The following is a 22,276-nucleotide window of genomic DNA, read 5'->3' as shown; positions in this document are numbered from 1 at the left end:
CGTTTTATGAGAAGGCTGCGCGTTTTATGAGAAGGCTGCGCGTTTTATGAGAAGGCTGCGCGTTTTATGAGAAGGCTGCGCGTTTTATGAGAAGGCCGCGCGTTTTATGAGAAGGCTGCGTGTTTTATGGGAAGGCTAAACGCAGTAAACGTTCAGAGGCGGGTTACCTGGACACAGATTAATTCTAGTCCTGGACTAAAGAGCAGCTGAAGGAAGAATCTCCGTGGATAATTATTGTAGGTTCTGTGAGCTACTTGGTGGAGCTGTTGCTATCTTTTAGTTTGGTCGTGGATTAATTTAGAGTTTGTGGTTCTCTCTCTCCAGATCACCAGTCAGGCAGACTCAGAGGCCATCACCAATCAGAAGCTGGTGAAAGGACACGCCTACTCTCTGACTGGGGCTATCGAGGTAACATCAGACAATCTCTGATACATTATTTACACACTATCCTAGCCTGGACGGCAGGTCTGTTTGTGCTTTACTGCCAGCCCCCTATGGCCAGCCCCCTATGGCCAACCCCCCCCTATGGCCAGCCCCCTATGGCCAGCCCCCTATGGCCAGCCCCCCTATGGCCAGCCCCCCATGGCCAGCCCCCCCTATGGCCAACCCCCTATGGCCAGCCCCCCTATGGCCAGCCCCCCTATGGCCAACCCCCTATGGCCAGCCCCCCCTATGGCCAACCCCCCTATGGCCAACCCCCCCTGGCCAACCCCCTATGGCCAGCCCCTGTGGCCAGCCCCCATGGCCAACCCCCTATGGCCAACCCCCTATGGCCAGCCCCCCCCATGGCCAACCCCCCATGGCCAACCCCCTATGGCCAACCCCCTATGGCCAGCCCCCTATGGCCAGCCCCCCTATGGCCAATCCCCCTATGGCCAGCCCCCTATGGCCAACCCCCATGGCCAACCCCCTATGGCCAACCCCCCTATGGCCAACCCCCTATGGCCAGCCCCCTATGGCCAACCCCCCTATGGCCAACCCCTGCCCCCTGTGGCCAGCCCCCTATGGCCAACCCCCCTATGGCCAGCCCCCCCATGGCCAACCCCCCTATGGCCAGCCCCCCTATGGCCAACCCCCCTATGGCCAACCCCCCTATGGCCAGCCCCCCTATGGCCAACCCCCCTATGGCCAACCCCCTATGGCCAACCCCCCTATGGCCAACCCCCTATGGCCAACCCCCCTATGGCCAACCCCCTATGGCCAACCCCCCTATGGCCAGCCCCCCTATGGCCAGCCCCCTATGGCCAACCCCCCATGGCCAACCCCCCTATGGCCAGCCCCCCTATGGCCAACCCCCCTATGGCCAACCCCCCCCTATGGCCAACCCCCCTATGGCCAGCCCCCTATGGCCAACCCCCCTATGGCCATATAAGTTGGCTATAGAGCACGATCAGATCTTGGACCAGTCTAACCCTCGTAGTGTATGAGATCAGGGTCTAACTACTGTATGATGATGAGATCAGGGTCTAACTACTGTATGATGATGAGATCGGGGTCTAACTACTGTATGATGATGAGATCGGGGTCTAACTACTGTATGATGATGAGATCGGGGTCTAACTACTGTATGATGATGAGATCGGGGTCTAACTACTGTATGATGATGAGATCAGGGTCTAACTACTGTATGATGATGAGATCAGGGTCTAACTACTGTATGATGATGAGATCGGGGTCTAACTACTGTATGATGATGAGATCGGGGTCTAACTACTGTATGATGATGAGATCGGGGTCTAACTACTGTATGATGATGAGATCAGGGTCTAACTACTGTATGATGATGAGATCAGGGTCTAACTACTGTATGATGATGAGATCGGGGTCTAACTACTGTATGATGATGAGATCAGGGTCTAACTACTGTATGATGATGAGATCGGGGTCTAACTACTGTATGATGATGAGATCGGGGTCTAACTACTGTATGATGATGAGATCGGGGTCTAACTACTGTATGATGATGAGATCGGGGTCTAACTACTGTATGATGATGAGATCGGGGTCTAACTACTGTATGATGATGAGATCGGGGTCTAACTACTGTATGATGATGAGATCGTGGTCTAACTACTGTATGATGATGAGATCGGGGTCTAACTACTGTATGATGATGAGATCGGGGTCTAACTACTGTATGATGATGAGATCAGGGTCTAACTACTGTATGATGATGAGATCGGGGTCTAACTACTGTATGATGATGAGATCGGGGTCTAACTACTGTATGATGATGAGATCGGGGTCTAACTACTGTATGATGATGAGATCGGGGTCTAACTACTGTATGATGATGAGATCGGGGTCTAACTACTGTATGATGATGAGATCGGGGTCTAACTACTGTATGATGATGAGATCGGGGTCTAACTACTGTATGATGATGAGATCGGGGTCTAACTACTGTATGATGATGAGATCGGGGTCTAACTACTGTATGATGATGAGATCGGGGTCTAACTACTGTATGATGATGAGATCGGGGTCTAACTACTGTATGATGATGAGATCGGGGTCTAACTACTGTATGATGATGAGATCGGGGTCTAACTACTGTATGATGATGAGATCAGGGTCTAACTACTGTATGATGATGAGATCGGGGTCTAACTACTGTATGATGATGAGATCGGGGTCTAACTACTGTATGATGATGAGATCGGGGTCTAACTACTGTATGATGATGAGATCGGGGTCTAACTACTGTATGATGATGAGATCGGGGTCTAACTACTGTATGATGATGAGATCGGGGTCTAACTACTGTATGATGATGAGATCGGGGTCTAACTACTGTATGATGATGAGATCGGGGTCTAACTACTGTATGATGATGAGATCGGGGTCTAACTACTGTATGATGATGAGATCAGGGTCTAACTACTGTATGATGGCCTTCCCAAACCAGGTGAACTACCGTGGCCGGAAGGAGAAGCTGGTCAGGGTGCGTAACCCCTGGGGAACAGTGGAGTGGACCGGGGCCTGGAGTGACAAGTAAGAAATGATACGCATCGGTCCCCCTGAATGATACGCATCGGTCCCCCTGAATGATACGCATCGGTCCCCCTGAATGATACGCATCGGTCCCCCTGAATGATACGCATCGGTCCCCCTGAATGATACGCAATGATACGCATCGGTCCCCCTGAATGATACGCGCCGGTCCCCCTGAATGATACGCATCGGTCCCCTGAATGATACGCATCGGTCCCCCTGAATGATACGCATCGGTCCCCCTGAATGATACGCACGGTCCCCTGAATGATACGCATCGGTCCCCCTGAATGATACGCAATGATACGCATCGGTCCCCTGAATGATACGCGCCGGTCCCCCTGAATGATACGCATCGGTCCCCCTGAATGATACGCATCGGTCCCCCTGAATGATACGCATCGGTCCCCCTGAATGATACGCACGGTCCCCCTGAATGATACGCACGGTCCCCTGAATGATACGCAATGATACGCATCGGTCCCCTGAATGATACGCACCGGTCCCCTGAATGATACGCATCGGTCCCCTGAATGATACGCATCGGTCCCCCCTGAATGATACGCATCGGTCCCCTGAATGATACGCATCGGTCCCCCTGAATGATACGCGTCGGTCCCCCTGAATGATACGCGTCGGTCCCCTGAATGATACGCATCGGTCCCCTGAATGATACGCATCGGTCCCCCTGAATGATACGCATCGGTCCCCCTGAATGATACGCATCGGTCCCCTGAATGATACGCATCGGTCCCCCTGAATGATACGCATCGGTCCCCCTGAATGATACGCATCGGTCCCCCTGAATGATACGCATCGGTCCCCCTGAATGATACGCATCGGTCCCCCTGAATGATACGCATCGGTCCCCCTGAATGATACGCACGGTCCCCCTGAATGATACGCATCGGTCCCCCTGAATGATACGCATCGGTCCCCCTGAATGATACGCATCGGTCCCCCTGAATGATACGCATCGGTCCCCCTGAATGATACGCATCGGTCCCCTGAATGATACGCATCGGTATATATTGTGCTAAGTTGATTTAGAGATGGGGGGGGGTGAAAACCATTATATTTTGAGATGGGGGGGGGTGAAAACCATTATATTTTGAGATGGGGGGGTGAAAACCAGTTGTGCTATATATTCGTTTTCATGGCTAATTTGTAAATGATACATATTGATACTGTTGGGGGGTTCGTTCCTTGTTCCTTGTCAAATCATTGGCTCGTTGGTGAAATTAGCATTCAGACAATATCTTTTGAAGTAAATCAATCATTGATTTATTAAATGCAAGTGCAGACAGAAGTTAACAACACAGCACAGCATGTTTCAGAGTTTCAGTCTGACTCAGACCCAGCCTGCTCTCACAACAGCCAGGGCTTAACCACACTAGACTAATATAGATGGCTTGTGCAATGTATAGTGGCAGAGTTTTTTTTTTCTTCTAGACACTTAGCAACAGTATCTCGTTATAAGGCCTGCAGCCAAACATATGAATCTTTAAGTCCCCTTAGTCAATAATGAGAAGGGTCTTTGGGACCCATCCCCCTACAATACATTACTAGCTCAAAATGTTCATCTGAGAAAACCGCAAGTTAAATAGTGGTGGTTGATGAGGATTTCTGAACCAAAGTGTGGTTGGGGGGGGGACAAAAACACAGGCTGTCGTCTTGAAAAGGCAAGATGCACATCTCTAATTGACCCCCCCAAATCCTTGATGTTTTCCAGTTTCCACTCACCTGGTTCAACATGAATGTAGTAAATCTTTCTCAGATCATTTAAATGGAGTGTAACAGGACTGTGGTTCTTCTCTCTCTCTCTCTCTCTCTGTCTCTCTCTCTTTCTCTCTCTCTCTCTCTCTCTCTCTCTCTCTCTCTCTCTCTCTCTCTCTCTCTCTCTCTCTCTGTCTCTCTCTCTCTCTCTCTGTCTCTCTCTCTCTCTGTCTCTCTCTCTCTCTCTCTCTCTGTCTCTGTCTCTCTGTCTCTTTCTGTCTCTGTCTCTGTCTCTCTCTCTCTCTCTCTCTCTCTCTCTCTCTGTCTCTCTCTCTCTCTCTCTGTCTCTCTCTCTGTCTCTCTCTGTCTCTCTCTCTTTCTCTCTCTCTTTCTCTCTCTCTTTCTCCAGCTCCTCTGAGTGGAACAGCGTGGATGTTTCTGAACGGGACAACGTGAAGGCAGACGATGGAGAGTTCTGGTAGGTCCAGTTTCTAGATAGTCCTTGAGTAAAAATAACTTTCAATAGAGAATCTCGTCGCTTTTTTTGGTCCAAGACTTTATCTGGGTCCAGGAAGCCAGGCCGTAATGACTTATCGTTATATCCCCAGTGTCTGTTATATCTCCCTTATAGTCACTGAAGCAATAGACCGGTTGTGTGCTCACTATCCTAAGTATCTGTTTGGTTAAGTGGTTTTCTCTGTACTGCTTTGCTATCTCTTTTTTTTTTTTTACAGGATATATTTCACAGACTCGGTGTTTTCTTTGCGCTTTTATGTACGATGAAGTGTTGAAGAATATTAGTTTTAAGGACTTTGCTTCGCGTCTTCTACAGGATGTCCTTCTCTGACTTCACGAGGCACTACCATCGTCTGGAGCTCTGCACTCTGACCCCAGACACACTGACCACTGATGACGTTAAACACTGGAGCGTGTCTAACTACGACGGGGCCTGGAGGAAAGGATCGACCGCTGGAGGATGCAGGAACAATCCCTGTAAGTCTAACTGCAGTATGCTGGAACAATCCCTGTAAGTCTAACTGCAGTATGCAGGAACAATCCCTGTAAGTCTAACTGCAGTATGCAGGAACAATCCCTGTAAGTCTAACTGCAGTATGCTGGAACAATCCCTGTAAGTCTAACTGCAGTATGCTGGAACAATCCCTGTAAGTCTAACTGCAGTATGCAGGAACAATCCCTGTAAGTCTAACTGCAGTATGCTGGAACAATCCCTGTAAGTCTAACTGGAGTATGCAGGAACAATCCCTGTAAGTCTAACTGCAGTATGCTGGAACAATCCCTGTAAGTCCAACTGCAGTATGCTGGAACAATCCCTGTAAGTCTAACTGCAGTATGCAGGAACAATCCCTGTAAGTCCAACTGCAGTATGCTGGAACAATCCCTGTAAGTCCAACTGCCGTATGCTGGAACAATCCCTGTAAGTCCAACTGCAGTAGGCAGGAACAATCCCTGTAAGTCCAACTGCAGTATGCTGGAACAATCCCTGTAAGTCCAACTGCAGTATGCTGGAACAATCCCTGTAAGTCTAACTGCAGTATGCTGGAACAATCCCTGTAAGTCTAACTGCAGTATGCAGGAACAATCCCTGTAAGTCTAACTGCAGTATGCTGGAACAATCCCTGTAAGTCTAACTGCAGTATGCTGGAACAATCCCTGTAAGTCTAACTGCAGTATGCTGGAACAATCCCTGTAAGTCCAACTGCAGTATGCAGGAACAATCCCTGTAAGTCTAACTGCAGTATGCTGGAACAATCCCTGTAAGTCTAACTGCAGTATGCTGGAACAATCCCTGTAAGTCTAACTGCAGTATGCTGGAACAATCCCTGTAAGTCTAACTGCAGTATGCAGGAACAATCCCTGTAAATCCAACTGCAGTATGCAGGAACAATCCCTGTAAGTCTAACTGCAGTATGCTGGAACAATCCCTGTAAATCCAACTGCAGTATGCTGGAACAATCCCTGTAAGTCTAACTGCAGTATGCTGGAACAATCCCTGTAAGTCTAACTGCAGTATGCAGGAACAATCCCTGTAAGTCTAACTGCAGTATGCTGGAACAATCCCTGTAAGTCCAACTGCAGTATGCTGGAACAATCCCTGTAAGTCCAACTGCAGTATGCTGGAACAATCCCTGTAAGTCCAACTGCAGTATGCTGGAACAATCCCTGTAAATCCAACTGCAGTATGCTGGAACAATCCCTGTAAGTCTAACTGCAGTATGCAGGAACAATCCCTGTAAGTCTAACTGCAGTATGCTGGAACAATCCCTGTAAGTCCAACTGCAGTATGCTGGAACAATCCCTGTAAGTCCAACTGCAGTATGCTGGAACAATCCCTGTAAGTCCAACTGCAGTATGCTGGAACAATCCCTGTAAGTCCAACTGCAGTATGCAGGAACAATCCCTGTAAGTCCAACTGCAGTATGCTGGAACAATCCCTGTAAGTCCAACTGCAGTATGCAGGAACAATCCCTGTAAGTCTAACTGCAGTATGCTGGAACAATCCCTGTAAGTCCAACTGCAGTATGCAGGAACAATCCCTGTAAGTCTAACTGCAGTATGCAGGAACAATCCCTGTAAGTCTAACTGCAGTATGCAGGAACAATCCCTGTAAGTCCAACTGCAGTATGCTGGAACAATCCCTGTAAGTCTAACTGCAGTATGCTGGAACAATCCCTGTAAGTCTAACTGCAGTATGCAGGAACAATCCCTGTAAATCCAACTGCAGTATGCTGGAACAATCCCTGTAAATCTAACTGCAGTATGCTGGAACAATCCCTGTAAATCCAACTGCAGTATGCTGGAACAATCCCTGTAAGTCTAACTGCAGTATGCTGGAACAATAGTTAGGTATGTGCACCAGTATTCTTCAGTGAGATCAGAAGGAAGAAACCCTGAAACACCTTGTCTTCTCTGGGTCAGTGGTATTGACGGTGCTTCTATGAGTTATATTAATGTGTAGAGGGTTGTCAGTTTGTTCCCAGGTTGGGATTGAATTTCCACTCTGCCCGTTAAAACAGAAATCCACACAACATGCTGTCCCACTCCCTGACCTTTTTTCAATCCGGTTCCCTACAGACACGTTCTGGATGAATCCCCAGTTCAAGATCAAGCTGGAGGAAGAGGATGACGACCCGGGGGATGATGAGGTGGGCTGTAGCTTCGTGGTGGGACTCATCCAGAAGAACAGAAGACGGATGAGAAAAGCGGGAGAGGACATGCACACCATCGGATTCGCCATCTATGAGGTGGGGCTCATGAGATATGAGGATGTTTGTATCCATTAGGACATTTATTTTGTGTCATATGTATCAGATATACTCTCCTAGTATATCTACAACTGTATCCAAATATACTCTCCTAGTATATCTACAACTGTATCCAAATATACTCTCCTAGTATATCTACAACTGTATCCAAAAAATACTCTCCTAGTATATCTACAACTGTATCCAAATATACTCTCCCAGTATATCTACAACTGTATCCAAATATACTCTCCCAGTATATCTACAACTGTATCCAAATATACTCTCCTAGTATATCTACAACTGTATCCAAAAATACTCTCCTAGTATATCTACAACTGTATCCAAATATACTCTCCCAGTATATCTACGACTGTATCCAAATATACTCTCCCAGTATATCTACAACTGTATCCAAATATACTCTCCTAGTATATCTACAACTGTATCCAAATATACTCTCCTAGTATATCTACAACTGTATCCAAATATACTCTCCTAGTATATCTACAACTGTATCCAAATATACTCTCCCAGTATATCTACAACTGTATCCAAATATACTCTCCTAGTATATCTACAACTGTATCCAAATATACTCTCCCAGTATATCTACAACTGTATCCAAATATACTCTCCTAGTATATCTACAACTGTATCCAAATATACTCTCCCAGTATATCTACAACTGTATCCAAATATACTCTCCTAGTATATCTACAACTGTATCCAAATATACTCTCCTAGTATATCTACAACTGTATCCAAATATACTCTCCCAGTATATCTACAACTGTATCCAAATATACTCTCCTAGTATATCTACAACTGTATCCAAATATACTCTCCTAGTATATCTACAACTGTATCCAAATATACTCTCCTAGTATATCTACAACTGTATCCAAATATACTCTCCCAGTATATCTACAACTGTATCCAAATACACTCTCCCAGTATATCTACAACTGTATCCAAATATACTCTCCTAGTATATCTACAACTGTATCCAAATATACTCTCCTAGTATATCTACAACTGTATCCAAATATACTCTCCCAGTATATCTACAACTGTATCCAAATATACTCTCCTAGTATATCTACAACTGTATCCAAATATACTCTCCTAGTATATCTACAACTGTATCCAAATATACTCTCCCAGTATATCTACAACTGTATCCAAATATACTCTCCTAGTATATCTACAACTGTATCCAAATATACTCTCCTAGTATATCTACAACTGTATCCAAATATACTCTCCTAGTATATCTACAACTGTATCCAAATATACTCTCCTAGTATATCTACAACTGTATCCAAATATACTCTCCTAGTATATCTACAACTGTATCCAAATACACTCTCCCAGTATATCTACAACTGTATCCAAATACACTCTCCCAGTATATCTACAACTGTATCCAAATATACTCTCCTAGTATATCTACAACTGTATCCAAATATACTCTCCCAGTATATCTACAACTGTATCCAAATATACTCTCCTAGTATATCTACAACTGTATCCAAATATACTCTCCTAGTATATCTACAACTGTATCCAAAAAATACTCTCCTAGTATATCTACAACTGTATCCAAATATACTCTCCTAGTATATCTACAACTGTATCCAAATATACTCTCCCAGTATATCTACAACTGTATCCAAATATACTCTCCCAGTATATCTACAACTGTATCCAAATATACTCTCCTAGTATATCTACAACTGTATCCAAAAAATACTCTCCTAGTATATCTACAACTGTATCCAAATATACTCTCCTAGTATATCTACGACTGTATCCAAATATACTCTCCCAGTATATCTACAACTGTATCCAAATATACTCTCCTAGTATATCTACAACTGTATCCAAATATACTCTCCTAGTATATCTACAACTGTATCCAAAAAATACTCTCCTAGTATATCTACAACTGTATCCAAATATACTCTCCCAGTATATCTACGACTGTATCCAAATATACTCTCCCAGTATATCTACGACTGTATCCAAATATACTCTCCCAGTATATCTACAACTGTATCCAAATATACTCTCCTAGTATATCTACAACTGTATCCAAATATACTCTCCTAGTATATCTACAACTGTATCCAAATATACTCTCCCAGTATATCTACAACTGTATCCAAATATACTCTCCTAGTATATCTACAACTGTATCCAAATATACTCTCCCAGTATATCTACAACTGTATCCAAATATACTCTCCCAGTATATCTACAACTGTATCCAAATATACTCTCCTAGTATATCTTCAACTGTATCCAAATATACTCTCCCAGTATATCTACAACTGTGTAGTTGTTGGTTTCATTTTCTGTCCGTTTGGTGCATTGAGTAAGAACAGTAACAAGGCGTTTTTGTTATTCATATGTGATTCTGATTACATCTGCTTGTGTCTCCTTGCTCTCTAATCCCAGGTGCCAGAACAGTTCCACGGCCAGAGGGAGGTCCACCTGGATAAGAACTACTTCCTGTCTCACGCTCAGACGGCCCGTTCAGAGACCTTCATCAACCTGAGAGAGGTCAGCACCCGCTTCAAACTGCCCCCTGGAGAATACCTCATCGTCCCTTCCACCTTCGAAGCCAACCTGAACGGTGACTTCTGCCTTAGAGTGTTCTCCGAGAAACAGGCCGAGACACTGTAAGTGTGTGTGTGTGTGTGTGTTTGTGTGTGAATACTCTAGGTTTGAAACTATCAGGGCTGGTCAAAGATAAATGTGATTATTTTTGTAATAAAAAATGTTTATTTTTGTAAGGCCCTGTGACGACCCGGTTAAGGCAGAACTAGAGGATGTAAGAAACTACTCTACACTACACTACACTACACTACACTACACTACTCTACTCTATACTACTCTACTCTATACTACTCTACTCTATACTACTCTACTCTACACTACACTACTCTACACTACACTACACTACACTATTCTACTCTACTCTATACTACTCTATACTACTCTACTCTATACTACTCTACTCTATACTACTCTACACTACTCTACACTACTCTACACTACTCTACACTACACTACACTACTCTACACTACTCTACACTACACTATACTACTCTACTCTATACTACTCTACTCTATACTACTCTACTCTATACTACTCTACACTACTCTACACTACACTATACTACTCTATACTACTATACTCCACTCTATACTACTCTACACTACTCTACAATACTCTATATTACAATACTCTACTCTACAATACTCTACAATACTCTACACTACTCTATACTACTCTATACTACTCTACTCTATACTACTCTACTCTATACTACTCTACTCTACTCTATACTACTCTACACTACTCTACTCTACAATACTCTATACTACAATACTCTACAATACTCTATTCTACTCTACAATACTCTACACTACTCTACAATACTCTACACTACTCTATACTACTCTACAATACTCTATACTACTCTACTCTACTCTATACTACTCTACACTACTCTACTCTACTCTACTCTATACTACTCTACACTACTCTACTCTACAATACTCTACAATACTCTACTCCACTCCACGCTACAATACTCTACACTACTCTACTCTACTCTATACTACTCTACACTACACTACTCTACTCTACAATACTCTACTCCACGCTACAATACTCTACTCTACAATACTCTACAGTACTCTACAATACTCGACGCTACAATGCTCTACACTACAATACTCTACTCTGCAATACTCTACAATACTCTACTCTACACTGCAATACTCTACTCTACACCACTCTACAACACTCTACAATACACTACACTACTCTACAATACTCTACACTACTCTACTCTACACTACACTACTCTACACTACTTTACACTACACTACTCTACACTACTCTACTCTACAATACTCTACAATACTCTACACTACACTACTCTCTACACTACTCTACACAACACTACTCTACACTACTCTACACTACTCTACTCTACACTACTCTACTCTACAATACTCTACAATACTCTACAATACTCTACTCTACACTACTCTACAACACTCATGCTCTACAATACTCTACGCTACACTACTCTACTCTACACTACTCTACTCTACAATACTCTACAATACTCTACACTACACTACAACACTCTACTCTACACTACACTACTCTACACTACTCTACAACACTCTACTCTACACTACACTACAATACTCTACTCTACTCTACACTGTCTTCTCTCACTATCCAATGTGACTTATCATGGTGGTATCTCTGTAGGATACAGTACCCGAGGGGGAGGTTGATGCTGGCTTCAGGGGCCTGTTCACTAAGCTAGCTGGAGATGTAAGTATTATTACCGACCATTACTTATTGCTGTTATAAACTGGTTACCAACGTAATTAGAGCAGTAGAAATAAACGTTGGGTCATACCTGTGGTAAATGGTCTGATATACCACGGCTTTCAGCCAATCAGCATTCAGGGTTTCGACCCACCCAGTTTATAATATACCATGTTGTATATTTATATAATATGACACTGCCAAAAATATTTATAATATTTAATGAAGTTATTGACTGGGAAAATGTACCTTTTTCATAGTTTAAAAACCTTTCTCTCTCTGTAAATAGGATATGGAGATTTCAGCATCTGAGCTCAGGAGTATTTTCAACAAAATCGTTGCTAAGCGTGAGTGAAGTGCTTTCTGCTTTCTTTCCAGTCATGATTTTGTATTTGTACTGTGCACACGGAATACTACAATGAACTAAAATATAAAAACGCAACATGTAAAGTGTTGGTCCCATGTTTTATGAGCTGAAATAAAAAATCCCAGAAAAGTTCCTTATGCACAAAAAGCTTATTTCTCTAAAATGTTGTGCACAGATTTGTCTACATCCCTGTTAGTGAGCATTTCTCCTTTGCCTGGATAACAGTCTCAGGGAAGCTCATCTGCGTGATCGTCGTCCTCACCAGGGTCTTGACCTGACTGCAGTTCGGCGTCGTAATCAACTGCAACGCTGCAACGCTGGAGAAGTGTGCTCTTCACGGATTAATCCTTGTTTCAACTGTACCGGGCAGATGGCGTGTATGGCGTCGTGTGGGCTAGCGGTTTGCTGACGTCGTGTGGGCTAGCGGTTTGTTGATGTCGTGTGGGCTAGCGGTTTGCTGATGTCGTGTGGGCTAGCGGTTTGCTGATGTCAACGTCGTGAACAGAGTGCCCCATGGTGGAGGTGGGGTTATGGTATTGGGCAGGCATAAACTACGGACAACGAACACAATTGCGTTTTATCTATGGCAATTTTGAATACACAGAAATACCGTGATGAGATCCTGAGGCCCCGTTGTCGTGCCGTTCATCCTCCTCCATCACCTCATGTTTCAGCATGACGATGCACGGCCCCGTGTCACAAGGATCTGGACACAATTCCTGGAAGCTGAAAACGTCCCAGTTCTTCCATTGGCCTGCATACTCACCAGACATGTCACCCATTGAGCATGTTTGGGATGCTCTGGATCGACGTGTACAACAGTGTGTTCTAGTTCCAATATCCTGCAACTTCTCACAGCCATTGAAGAGGAGTGGGACAACATTCCACAGGACACAATCAACAGCCTGATCAACTCTATGTGAAGGAGATGTGTCGCGCTGCATGAGGAAAATGGTGGTCACACCAGATACTGACTGGTTTTCTGATCCACGCCCCTACCTTTTTATTTAAGGTATCAGTGACCAACAGATACATATCTGTATTCCCAGTCATGATATTCATAGATTAGGGCCTAAAGAATATATTTCATTTGACTGATTTCCTTACATGAACAGTAACACAGTACATTTTTAGAAATTGTTGCATGTTGCGTTGATATTTTTGTTCATTGTATATAGAGCACATGTTTACTGCATAAGTCCGTACTCTCCCCGTACTCTGCCCGTACTCTGTCCTAACTCTGCCCGTACTCTCCCCGTACTCTGCCCTTACTCTGCCCTTACTCTCCCCGTACTCTGTCCTAACTCTGTCCTAACTCTGTCCTAACTCTGCCCGTACTCTGCCCGTACTCTGCCCGTACTCTGCCCGTACTCTGCCCGTACTCTGCCCTAACTCTGTCCGTACTCTGCCCGTACTCTGGCCGTACTCTGTCCTAACTCTCCCCGTACTCTGTCCTAACTCTCCCCGTACTCTGTCCTAACTCTCCCCGTACTCTGTCCGTACTCTGCCCGTACTCTGCCCTAACTCTCCCCGTACTCTGTCCGTACTCTGTCCGTACTCTGTCCTAACTCTCCCCGTACTCTGTCCGTACTCTGCCCGTACTCTCCCCGTACTCTCCCGTACTCTCCCCGTACTCTCTCTGTACTCTCCCCGTACTCTGTCCGTACTCTCCCCGTACTCTGTCCGTACTCTGCCCGTACTCTGTCCGTACTCTGTCCTAACTCTGTCCGTACTCTGTCCTAACTCTCTCCGTACTCTGTCCTAACTCTGTCCGTACTCTGTCCGTACTCTGTCCTAACTCTCCCCGTACTCTGTCCGTACTCTCCCCGTACTCTCCCCGTACTCTCTCTGTACTCTCCCCGTACTCTCTCCGTACTCTCTCCGTACTCTCCCCGTACTCTCCCCGTACTCTGTCCGTACTCTCCCCGTACTCTCCCCGTACTCTCTCTGTACTCTCCCCGTACTCTGTCCGTACTCTGTCCTAACTCTCCCCGTACTCTGTCCGTACTCTGCCCGTACTCTCCCCATACTCTGTCCGTACTCTGTCCTAACTCTGTCCTAACTCTCCCCGTACTCTGTCCGTACTCTCCCCGTACTCTCCCCGTACTCTGTCCTAACTCTCCCCGTACTCTGTCCTAACTCTCCCCGTACTCTGTCCTAACTCTCCCCGTACTCTGTCCGTACTCTGTCCGACTCTCCCCGTACTCTCCCCGTACTCTCCCCGTACTCTCCCCGTACTCTCCCCGTACTCTCCCTGTACTCTGTCCTAACTCTCCCCGTACTCTGTCCGTACTCTGTCCTAACTCTCCCCGTACTCTGCCCGTACTCTGGCCGTACTCTGTCCTAACTCTCCCCGTACTCTGTCCTAACTCTCCCCGTACTCTGTCCGTACTCTGTCCGTACTCTGTCCTAACTCTCCCCGTACTCTCTCTGTACTCTCCCCGTACTCTCTCTGTACTCTCCCCGTACTCTCTCCGTACTCTCCCCGTACTCTCTCCGTACTCTGCCCGTACTCAGTGATGTGTCCTCTACAGGAACTGACATAAAGACGGACGGCTTCAGCCTAGACACAGCCAGAATCATGGTCAACCTCATGGATGTATCCTTTACATGTCTTTACTGTTCCCTTACACAACAACTATTACATGCTGTTACTACATGCTGTTACTACATGCTGTTACTACATGCTGTTACTACATGCTGCTGTTACTCCATGCTGTTACTCCATGCTGTTACTACATGCTGTTACTCCATGCTGTTACTACATGCTGTTACTACATGCTGTTACTACATGCTGTTACTACATGCTGTTACTCCATGCTGTTACTACATGCTGTTACTACATGCTGTTACTCCATGCTGTTACTACATGCTGTTACTACATGCTGTTACTACATGCTGTTACTACATGCTGTTACTCCATGCTGTTACTACATGCTGTTACTACATGCTGTTACTACATGCTGTTACTACATGCTGTTATTACATGCTGTTACTCCATGCTGTTACTCCATGCTGTTACTACATGCTGTTATTACATGCTGTTACTACATACTGTTACTACATGCTGTTATTACATGCTGTTACTCCATGCTGTTACTACATGCTGTTACTACATGCTGTTACTACATGCTGTTACTACATGCTGTTACTACATGCTGTTACTCCATGCTGTTACTACATACTGTTATTACATGCTGTTACTACATGCTGTTACTCCATGCTGTTACTCCATGCTGTTACTACATGCTGTTACTACATGCTGTTACTACATGCTGTTACTACATGCTGTTACTACATGCTGTTACTCCATGCTGTTACTACATGCCGTTACTACATGCTGTTACTACATGCTGTTACTACATGCTGTTACTACATGCTGTTACTCCATGCTGTTACTACATGCTGTTACTACATACTGTTACTACATGCTGTTACTACATGCTGTTACTATTACATGCTGTTACTACATGCTGTTACTACATGCTGTTATCTGCTACAAGACCATGGTGCTTGCCTACGGAGCCGTGAAGGGAACGGCACCTCCGTACCTTCAGGCTCTGATCAGGCCCTACACCCAAACAAGGGCACTGCGTTCATCCACCACTGGCCTGCTGGCCCCCCTACCTCTGAGGAAGCACAGTTCCCGCTCAGCCCAGTCAAAACTGTTCGCTGCTCTGGCACCCCAATGGTGGAACAAGCTCCCTCACGACGCCAGGACAGCGGAGTCAATCACCACCTTCCGGAGACACCTGAAACCCCACCTCTTTAAGGAATACCTGGGATAGGATAAAGTAATCCTTCTAACCCCCCCCTTAAAAGATTTAGATGCACTATTGTAGAGTGGTTGTTCCACTGGATATCATAAGGTGAATGCACCAATTTGTAAGTCGCTCTGGATAAGAGCGTCTGCTAAATGACTTAAATGTAATGTAAATGTTATTACATAGTGTTATTACATAGTGTTATTACATAGTGTTATTACATGCTGTTACTACATAGTGTTATTACATGCTGTTACTACATGCTGTTATTACATGCTGTTATTACATGCTGTTACTACATACTGTTACTACATGCTGTTATTACATGCTGTTACTCCATGCTGTTACTACATGCTGTTATTACATGCTGTTATTACATAGTGTTATTACATGCTGTTACTCCATGCTGTTATTACATGCTGTTATTACATGCTGTTATTACATGCTGTTATTACATGCTGTTATTACATAGTGTTATTACATGCTGTTATTACATGCTGTTATTACATGGTGTTACTACATGCTGTTACTACATGCTGTTATTACATGCTGTTATTACATGCTGTTATTACATAGTGTTATTACATGCTGTTATTACATAGTGTTATTACATACTGTTACTACATGCTGTTACTACATGCTGTTATTACATGCTGTTATTACATGCTGTTATTACATAGTGTTATTACATGCTGTTATTACATAGTGTTATTACATACTGCGTCTCTGTGGTATTCTGACTTGACATCTGCACTCTGTGACATCAATGAATAAGTTCCAGAAAAGTCTTGAGTTCTGAAGTGTCATCTCAGTCTTTAGTTTTGAATATTGTAGTTTGTTGGGCATGATGTGTCCAGACACTTGTTTAACCTTAACTGTTAAGCAGGACAGCGGTAACGGCAAACTGGGTCTGGGAGAATTTGCAACACTGTGGAAGAAGATTCAGAAATACCTGGTGAGGTTCTAGTGTTTGTGTTACTGCTGTGATAGCTCTGGTCCGGGGTGTTACATAGGTTCAGCGTCAGCAAGCTGCGCATAACGCCTTGGACCAGAGCTACTGCAGTACTATCTCTGTTGTGTTAAGATTGGACAGCCTACAAGTGTTTACCTAGTGTAGTGTGTGTTTTACACAGTACAATCTCTTTAACATTTCCCTGTTCCCCCTCTGTCCCTCCCTCCCTCTCTCTTTCCCTCTCTCTCCCTCCCCCTCTCTCCCTCTTTTCCCCTCTCTCCCCCTCTCTCTCTCCCTCCCTCTTTCTCCCTCTCTCCCTCCCTCCCTCCCTCCCTCTTCCCCCCTCTCTCTCCCCCTCTCTCCCTCTTTTCCCCTCTCTCCCCCTCTCTCCCTCTCTCCTCTCTCTCTCTCTCTCTCTCTCTCTCCCTCCCTCCCTCCCTCTCTCCCCCTCTCTCCCCTCTCTCTCTCCCTCCCTCTTTCTCCCTCTTTCCCTCCCTCACTCTCCCTCTTTCCCCCTCTCCCTCCCTCCCCCTCTCTCCCTCCCTCTTCCCCCTCTCCCTCCCCCTCTCTCCCTCTTTTCCCCTCTCTCTCCCTCCCTCCTTCTCTCTCTCCCTCCCTCCCTGCCTCCCTCTTTCCCTCCCTCCCTCTTTCCCTCCCTCTCTCTCCCTCCCTCCCTCACCCAGTCCATCTATAAGAGCAATGACATGGATGGTTCTGGCTGTATGAGCACACCAGAGATGAGGATGGCCTTGAACAAAGCAGGTTTGTGGACATGAAATAAACCTAATTTACACCAGTGTATGGATATGGGTTCAATACTCAGGAATCAATAGTGTATGCACAGTCTACTGTTAGTCACTTTGGATAAAAGCTAAGTGGCATACATTATACTCTATATTATATCCAGTACCAGTCTAAAGTTTGGACATACCTACTCATTCAAGGGTTTTTCTTTCTTTTTTACTATTTTCTACATTGTAGAATAATAGTGAAGACATCAAAACTATTAAATAACACATATGGAATCATGTAGTTACCAAAAAAGAGTTAAATAAATCAAAATGTATTTTACATTTGAGTTTCTTCAAAGTAGCCACCCTTTGCCTTGATGACAGCTTTGCACACTCTTGGCATTCTCTCAACTAGCTTCATGAGGTAGTCACCTGGAATGCATTTCAATTAACAGGTGTGCCTTGTTAAAACTTCTTTGGGGTAGGGGGCAGTATTTTCATGTCCGGATGAAAAGCGTGCCCAGAGTAAACTGCTTGCTACTCAGGCCCAACAGCTAGAATATGCATATAATTAATATATTCGGATAGAAAACACTCTGAAGTTTCTAAAACTGTTTGAATGATGTCTGTGAGTATAACAGAACTCATGTGGCAGGTGAAAACCTGAGAAAAAATCCAACCAGGAAGTGGGAAATCTGAGGTTTGTAGTTTTTCAAGTGATTGCCTATCCAATATACAGTGTCTATGGGGTCACATTGCACTTCCTAAGGCTTCCACTAGATGTCAACAGTCTGTAGAACATTGTTTCAGGCTTCTACTGTGAATGGGGAGAGAATAAGAGCTGATTGAGTCAGGTGTCTGGCAGTCGGCCATTATTTTAGTTACGCGCGCGGCCAGGAGCACGAGCTCAGTTCTCTTTCCTTTATGAAGACAAAGGAATTGTCCGGTTGGAATATTTTTGAAGATTTATGATAAAAACATCCTAAAGATTGATTCTACACATCGTTTGACATGTTTCTACAAACAGTAATATAACTTTTTGGACTTTTCGTCTGGACTTTAGTACGCGCGCCTTCTGCATTTGGAATAGTGAATCTAACGAGCGAACAAAATTGAAGTATTTGGACATAAATATGAACTTTATCGAACAAAACGAACATTTATTGTGGAACTGGGATTCCTGGGAGTGCATTCCGATGAAGATCATCAAAGGTAAGTGAATATTTATAATGCTATTTCTGACTTTGTTGACTCCACAACATGGAGTCTGATGATTTATATTCTGTTTTTAGGGTCTGATGATTTATAATCTGTTTTTAGGCTCTGATGATTTATAATCTATCTTCCGCCAGGTTTCAGCCTGAACAACACTCTCCACCAGGTTTTGGCAGCTCGGTATGGAGAGGCCGACATGACCATTGACTTTGATAACTTCGTGGCTTGCGTCATGCGCCTGGAGATGATGTTCAGTAAGTACAGCGTCTTAATGTCACCATCCTGAATTTGTGTTTCAGCCAAAACGGCAGCACCGCCCCGCCACTTGTGTACCTATAAAGCCGAGTGATGGTCATGGAGTGTAACAGCAGAAAATATTACAGATTGTACATTTTAATGTGTGTTACTTTGGAGGTTTTGTGGCGAGAACCTGTCAGATGAGGATGAGAAGGAAAAGCATTGATGAGATTATCTCCACCCGGCACAGCCAGAAGAGGACTGGCCACCCCTCATAGCCTGGTTCCTCTCTAGGTTTCTAATCTCCACCCAGCACAGCCAGAAGAGGACTGGCCACCCCTCATAGCCTGGTTCCTCTCTAGGTTTCTAATCTCCACCCAGCACAGCCAGAAGAGGACTGGCCACCCCTCATAGCCTGGTTCCTCTCTAGGTTTCTAATCTCCACAGCACAACCAGAAGAGGACTGGCCACCCCTCATAGCCTGGTTCCTCTCTAGGTTTCTAATCTCCACCCAGCACAACCAGAAGAGGACTGGCCACCCCTCATAGCCTGGTTCCTCTCTAGGTTTCTAATCTCCACCCGGCACAACCAGAAGAGGACTGGCCACCCCTCATAGCCTGGTTCCTCTCTAGGTTTCTTCCTAGATTTTGGCCTTTCTAGGGAGTTTTTCCTAGCCACCGTGCTTCTACACCTGCATTGCTTGCTGTTTGGGGGGTTTTAGGCTGGGTTTCTGTACAGCACTTTGTGATATCAGCTGATGTAAGAAGGGCTATATAAATACATTTGATTTGAGTATCTGTTATAGATGGTTAACACCTCGTTCCTCTCTCAACCTCGCAGAAGTCTTCAAGAAGCTTGACATGGATGACACTGGCTTCATTGAATTGGATTTCTTTCAGGTGAGAACTTTAAATTGTAGTTTGTAATCAAGTCATTATGTTTTTTTGTTTTTCAGTTCTAATATATTGATTGTGTTCTTTTTCTATTTTCAGTGGTTGTCATTTTCCATGATCTAGAAGATGGCAGCACAAGACCGTTCTCTCAAAGACCAGTCCTCCCAAAGACCAGTCCTCCCAAAGACCAGTCCTCCCAAAGACCAGTTCTCCCAAAGACCAGTCCTCCCAAAGACCAGTTCTCCCAAAGACCAGTTCTCCCAAAGACCAGTTCTCCCAAAGACCAGTTCTCTCAAAGACCAGTTCTCTCAAAGACCAGTTCTCTCAAAGACCTGTTCTCTCAGACCGTTCTCTCAAAGACTGTTCTCCCAAAAACCGTTCTCTCTCCCAGCTACAAATAAACCAAAGTGGCTTTTCGAGATGTTTCTTTTGACACACACTTTATTACGTAACAGAATGTTTTAAAGCTTAATTTTATGTTTTATTTGTTTTATTAGACAAAGACTATTGAGAACTGCAGATTATAACCTAAACCTACTTTTGTGTTGAAATGTAAGACGACATTTCAATCCTTTTTTTTATGCAGCTTTTTTGTTACTTATAGTTGTGTGTCCTTTTCACCAAAGATATATGTGTTAATAAATAGCATTGTTTTCCCAGTCTCTTGAGCTTTCTGTTTTATTTGGTACTCGTTTCTTTCACTTGGGACAGTCCATGTGCCCCTCCCCCGGCGGACGTGGTTGGGCTTGCCCAGCGCAGCAGCATTGACGGTACGGAACGTGCGCTACTGCTCGGCTGAACCACTACCGTGCACCGTGTTACGTTACACCCCCCCCCCCACCCTGTACTGAGATTTATACGACTGATAAGTAAACTACTAGTCTGGCACATTACTAGGGAAAAACATCAAAGCAGGTGTCTTCAAAGTGGTGAGTGTTACCATCATTGAACGGTTTCTACAGGAAATCTAGTCAGAGAGACTGCATCTTTCCACGCATGGTGAAAGTAGAGGATTTGAATCACCGGTTTGCCGTAGCTCATATCCGTCCTGAAAGATAACATACAGTAGGATCGCAAACATTTTCAACAAATGGTTCTGTAATCGTTACAATGTTAGAAGTTATTGATTTTCGGTCTAACACAATTTCATAACCTGCCATGTCAACTAGGATATGCATTGTGCAATAAGCCAGAAGTGAACCTTTTTACGCGACAGTTCCAGAGTGTAGTAACAGAGCTATCGTCTCAATATTTCACTACGTTGAAACAAAATGACACCCAGGGGAATGTATTAAAAGTCAATACTTCATTGTTTATTTTGCAAAAATACAAGGCCTACACATTTTGCACATCAATCAGCACATGTAATGTTGCTCTGGGGGGGGAAAAAATCTATTTATTTTGGTTATATACCTGAAACCTGAATGAGGGGCCCACTGGGGTATAAGGCGCATAGTTGTACGGATGAGAGGCTAATTTCAGAGTTGTTTTTGGGGGCATTGTTGAAGTAGATTCCGGGACCAGGAAGGAGGCTTTATGGATGGCATCACTCCAGGACTGCCTGAATCAGCTGTTCTCTGGAGAGAAAACTCTGTTCATCCAATAACCCGAGAGCCTCACAAGCTCATCTGATCTGCTGGCTAGAGGGACATTCCTGCACCAACTCACACACACTGGACAGAGGGAAAAAGGGGTTTTCCTTTTTAAAACACTACCCCGAGGGATGCTTCTTTTAACACACACAGAAACACACTCTAGTGCTGACTGATTAGTGCTTTTTG

General features: G+C 44.6%; 2 protein-coding genes across 3 annotated transcripts in view; both read left to right on the top strand.

The window, feature by feature from the left end:
- LOC106589959 (calpain-2 catalytic subunit) overlaps positions 1-21,157 on the top strand; it is a 47,442-nt gene extending 26,285 nt beyond the window's left edge. The window contains exons 6-20 of the mRNA XM_014180427.2: positions 325-408; positions 2,909-2,994; positions 5,120-5,188; positions 5,543-5,703; positions 7,804-7,973; positions 10,437-10,660; positions 10,776-10,812; positions 12,274-12,339; positions 12,626-12,683; positions 15,238-15,302; positions 17,354-17,422; positions 18,103-18,181; positions 19,503-19,619; positions 20,443-20,501; positions 20,595-21,157. Of these exons, the coding sequence (XP_014035902.1) occupies positions 325-408; positions 2,909-2,994; positions 5,120-5,188; positions 5,543-5,703; positions 7,804-7,973; positions 10,437-10,660; positions 10,776-10,812; positions 12,274-12,339; positions 12,626-12,683; positions 15,238-15,302; positions 17,354-17,422; positions 18,103-18,181; positions 19,503-19,619; positions 20,443-20,501; positions 20,595-20,618 (1,368 nt within the window). The 3' untranslated portion in view covers positions 20,619-21,157. The remainder of the gene's footprint in view (positions 1-324; positions 409-2,908; positions 2,995-5,119; positions 5,189-5,542; positions 5,704-7,803; positions 7,974-10,436; positions 10,661-10,775; positions 10,813-12,273; positions 12,340-12,625; positions 12,684-15,237; positions 15,303-17,353; positions 17,423-18,102; positions 18,182-19,502; positions 19,620-20,442; positions 20,502-20,594) is intronic.
- A 116-nt stretch (positions 21,158-21,273) lies between these two features.
- LOC106589958 (calpain-1 catalytic subunit) overlaps positions 21,274-22,276 on the top strand; it is a 48,007-nt gene continuing 47,004 nt past the window's right edge. Inside the window, exon 1 of one of the 2 annotated variants that reach the window (XM_014180426.2) lies at positions 21,274-21,424. The gene's annotated coding sequence lies outside the window, so the exon portion shown is untranslated. The remainder of the gene's footprint in view (positions 21,425-22,276) is intronic. The other variant, XM_014180423.2, reaches the window with a different exon arrangement.

This window comes from Salmo salar, chromosome ssa28 (genome assembly GCF_905237065.1).
Source record: "Salmo salar chromosome ssa28, Ssal_v3.1, whole genome shotgun sequence".
Lineage (NCBI taxonomy): Eukaryota > Metazoa > Chordata > Actinopteri > Salmoniformes > Salmonidae > Salmo > Salmo salar.
Note: the sequence above shows the minus strand (reverse complement) of the source record. Positions and strands in the feature narration are given on the sequence as shown.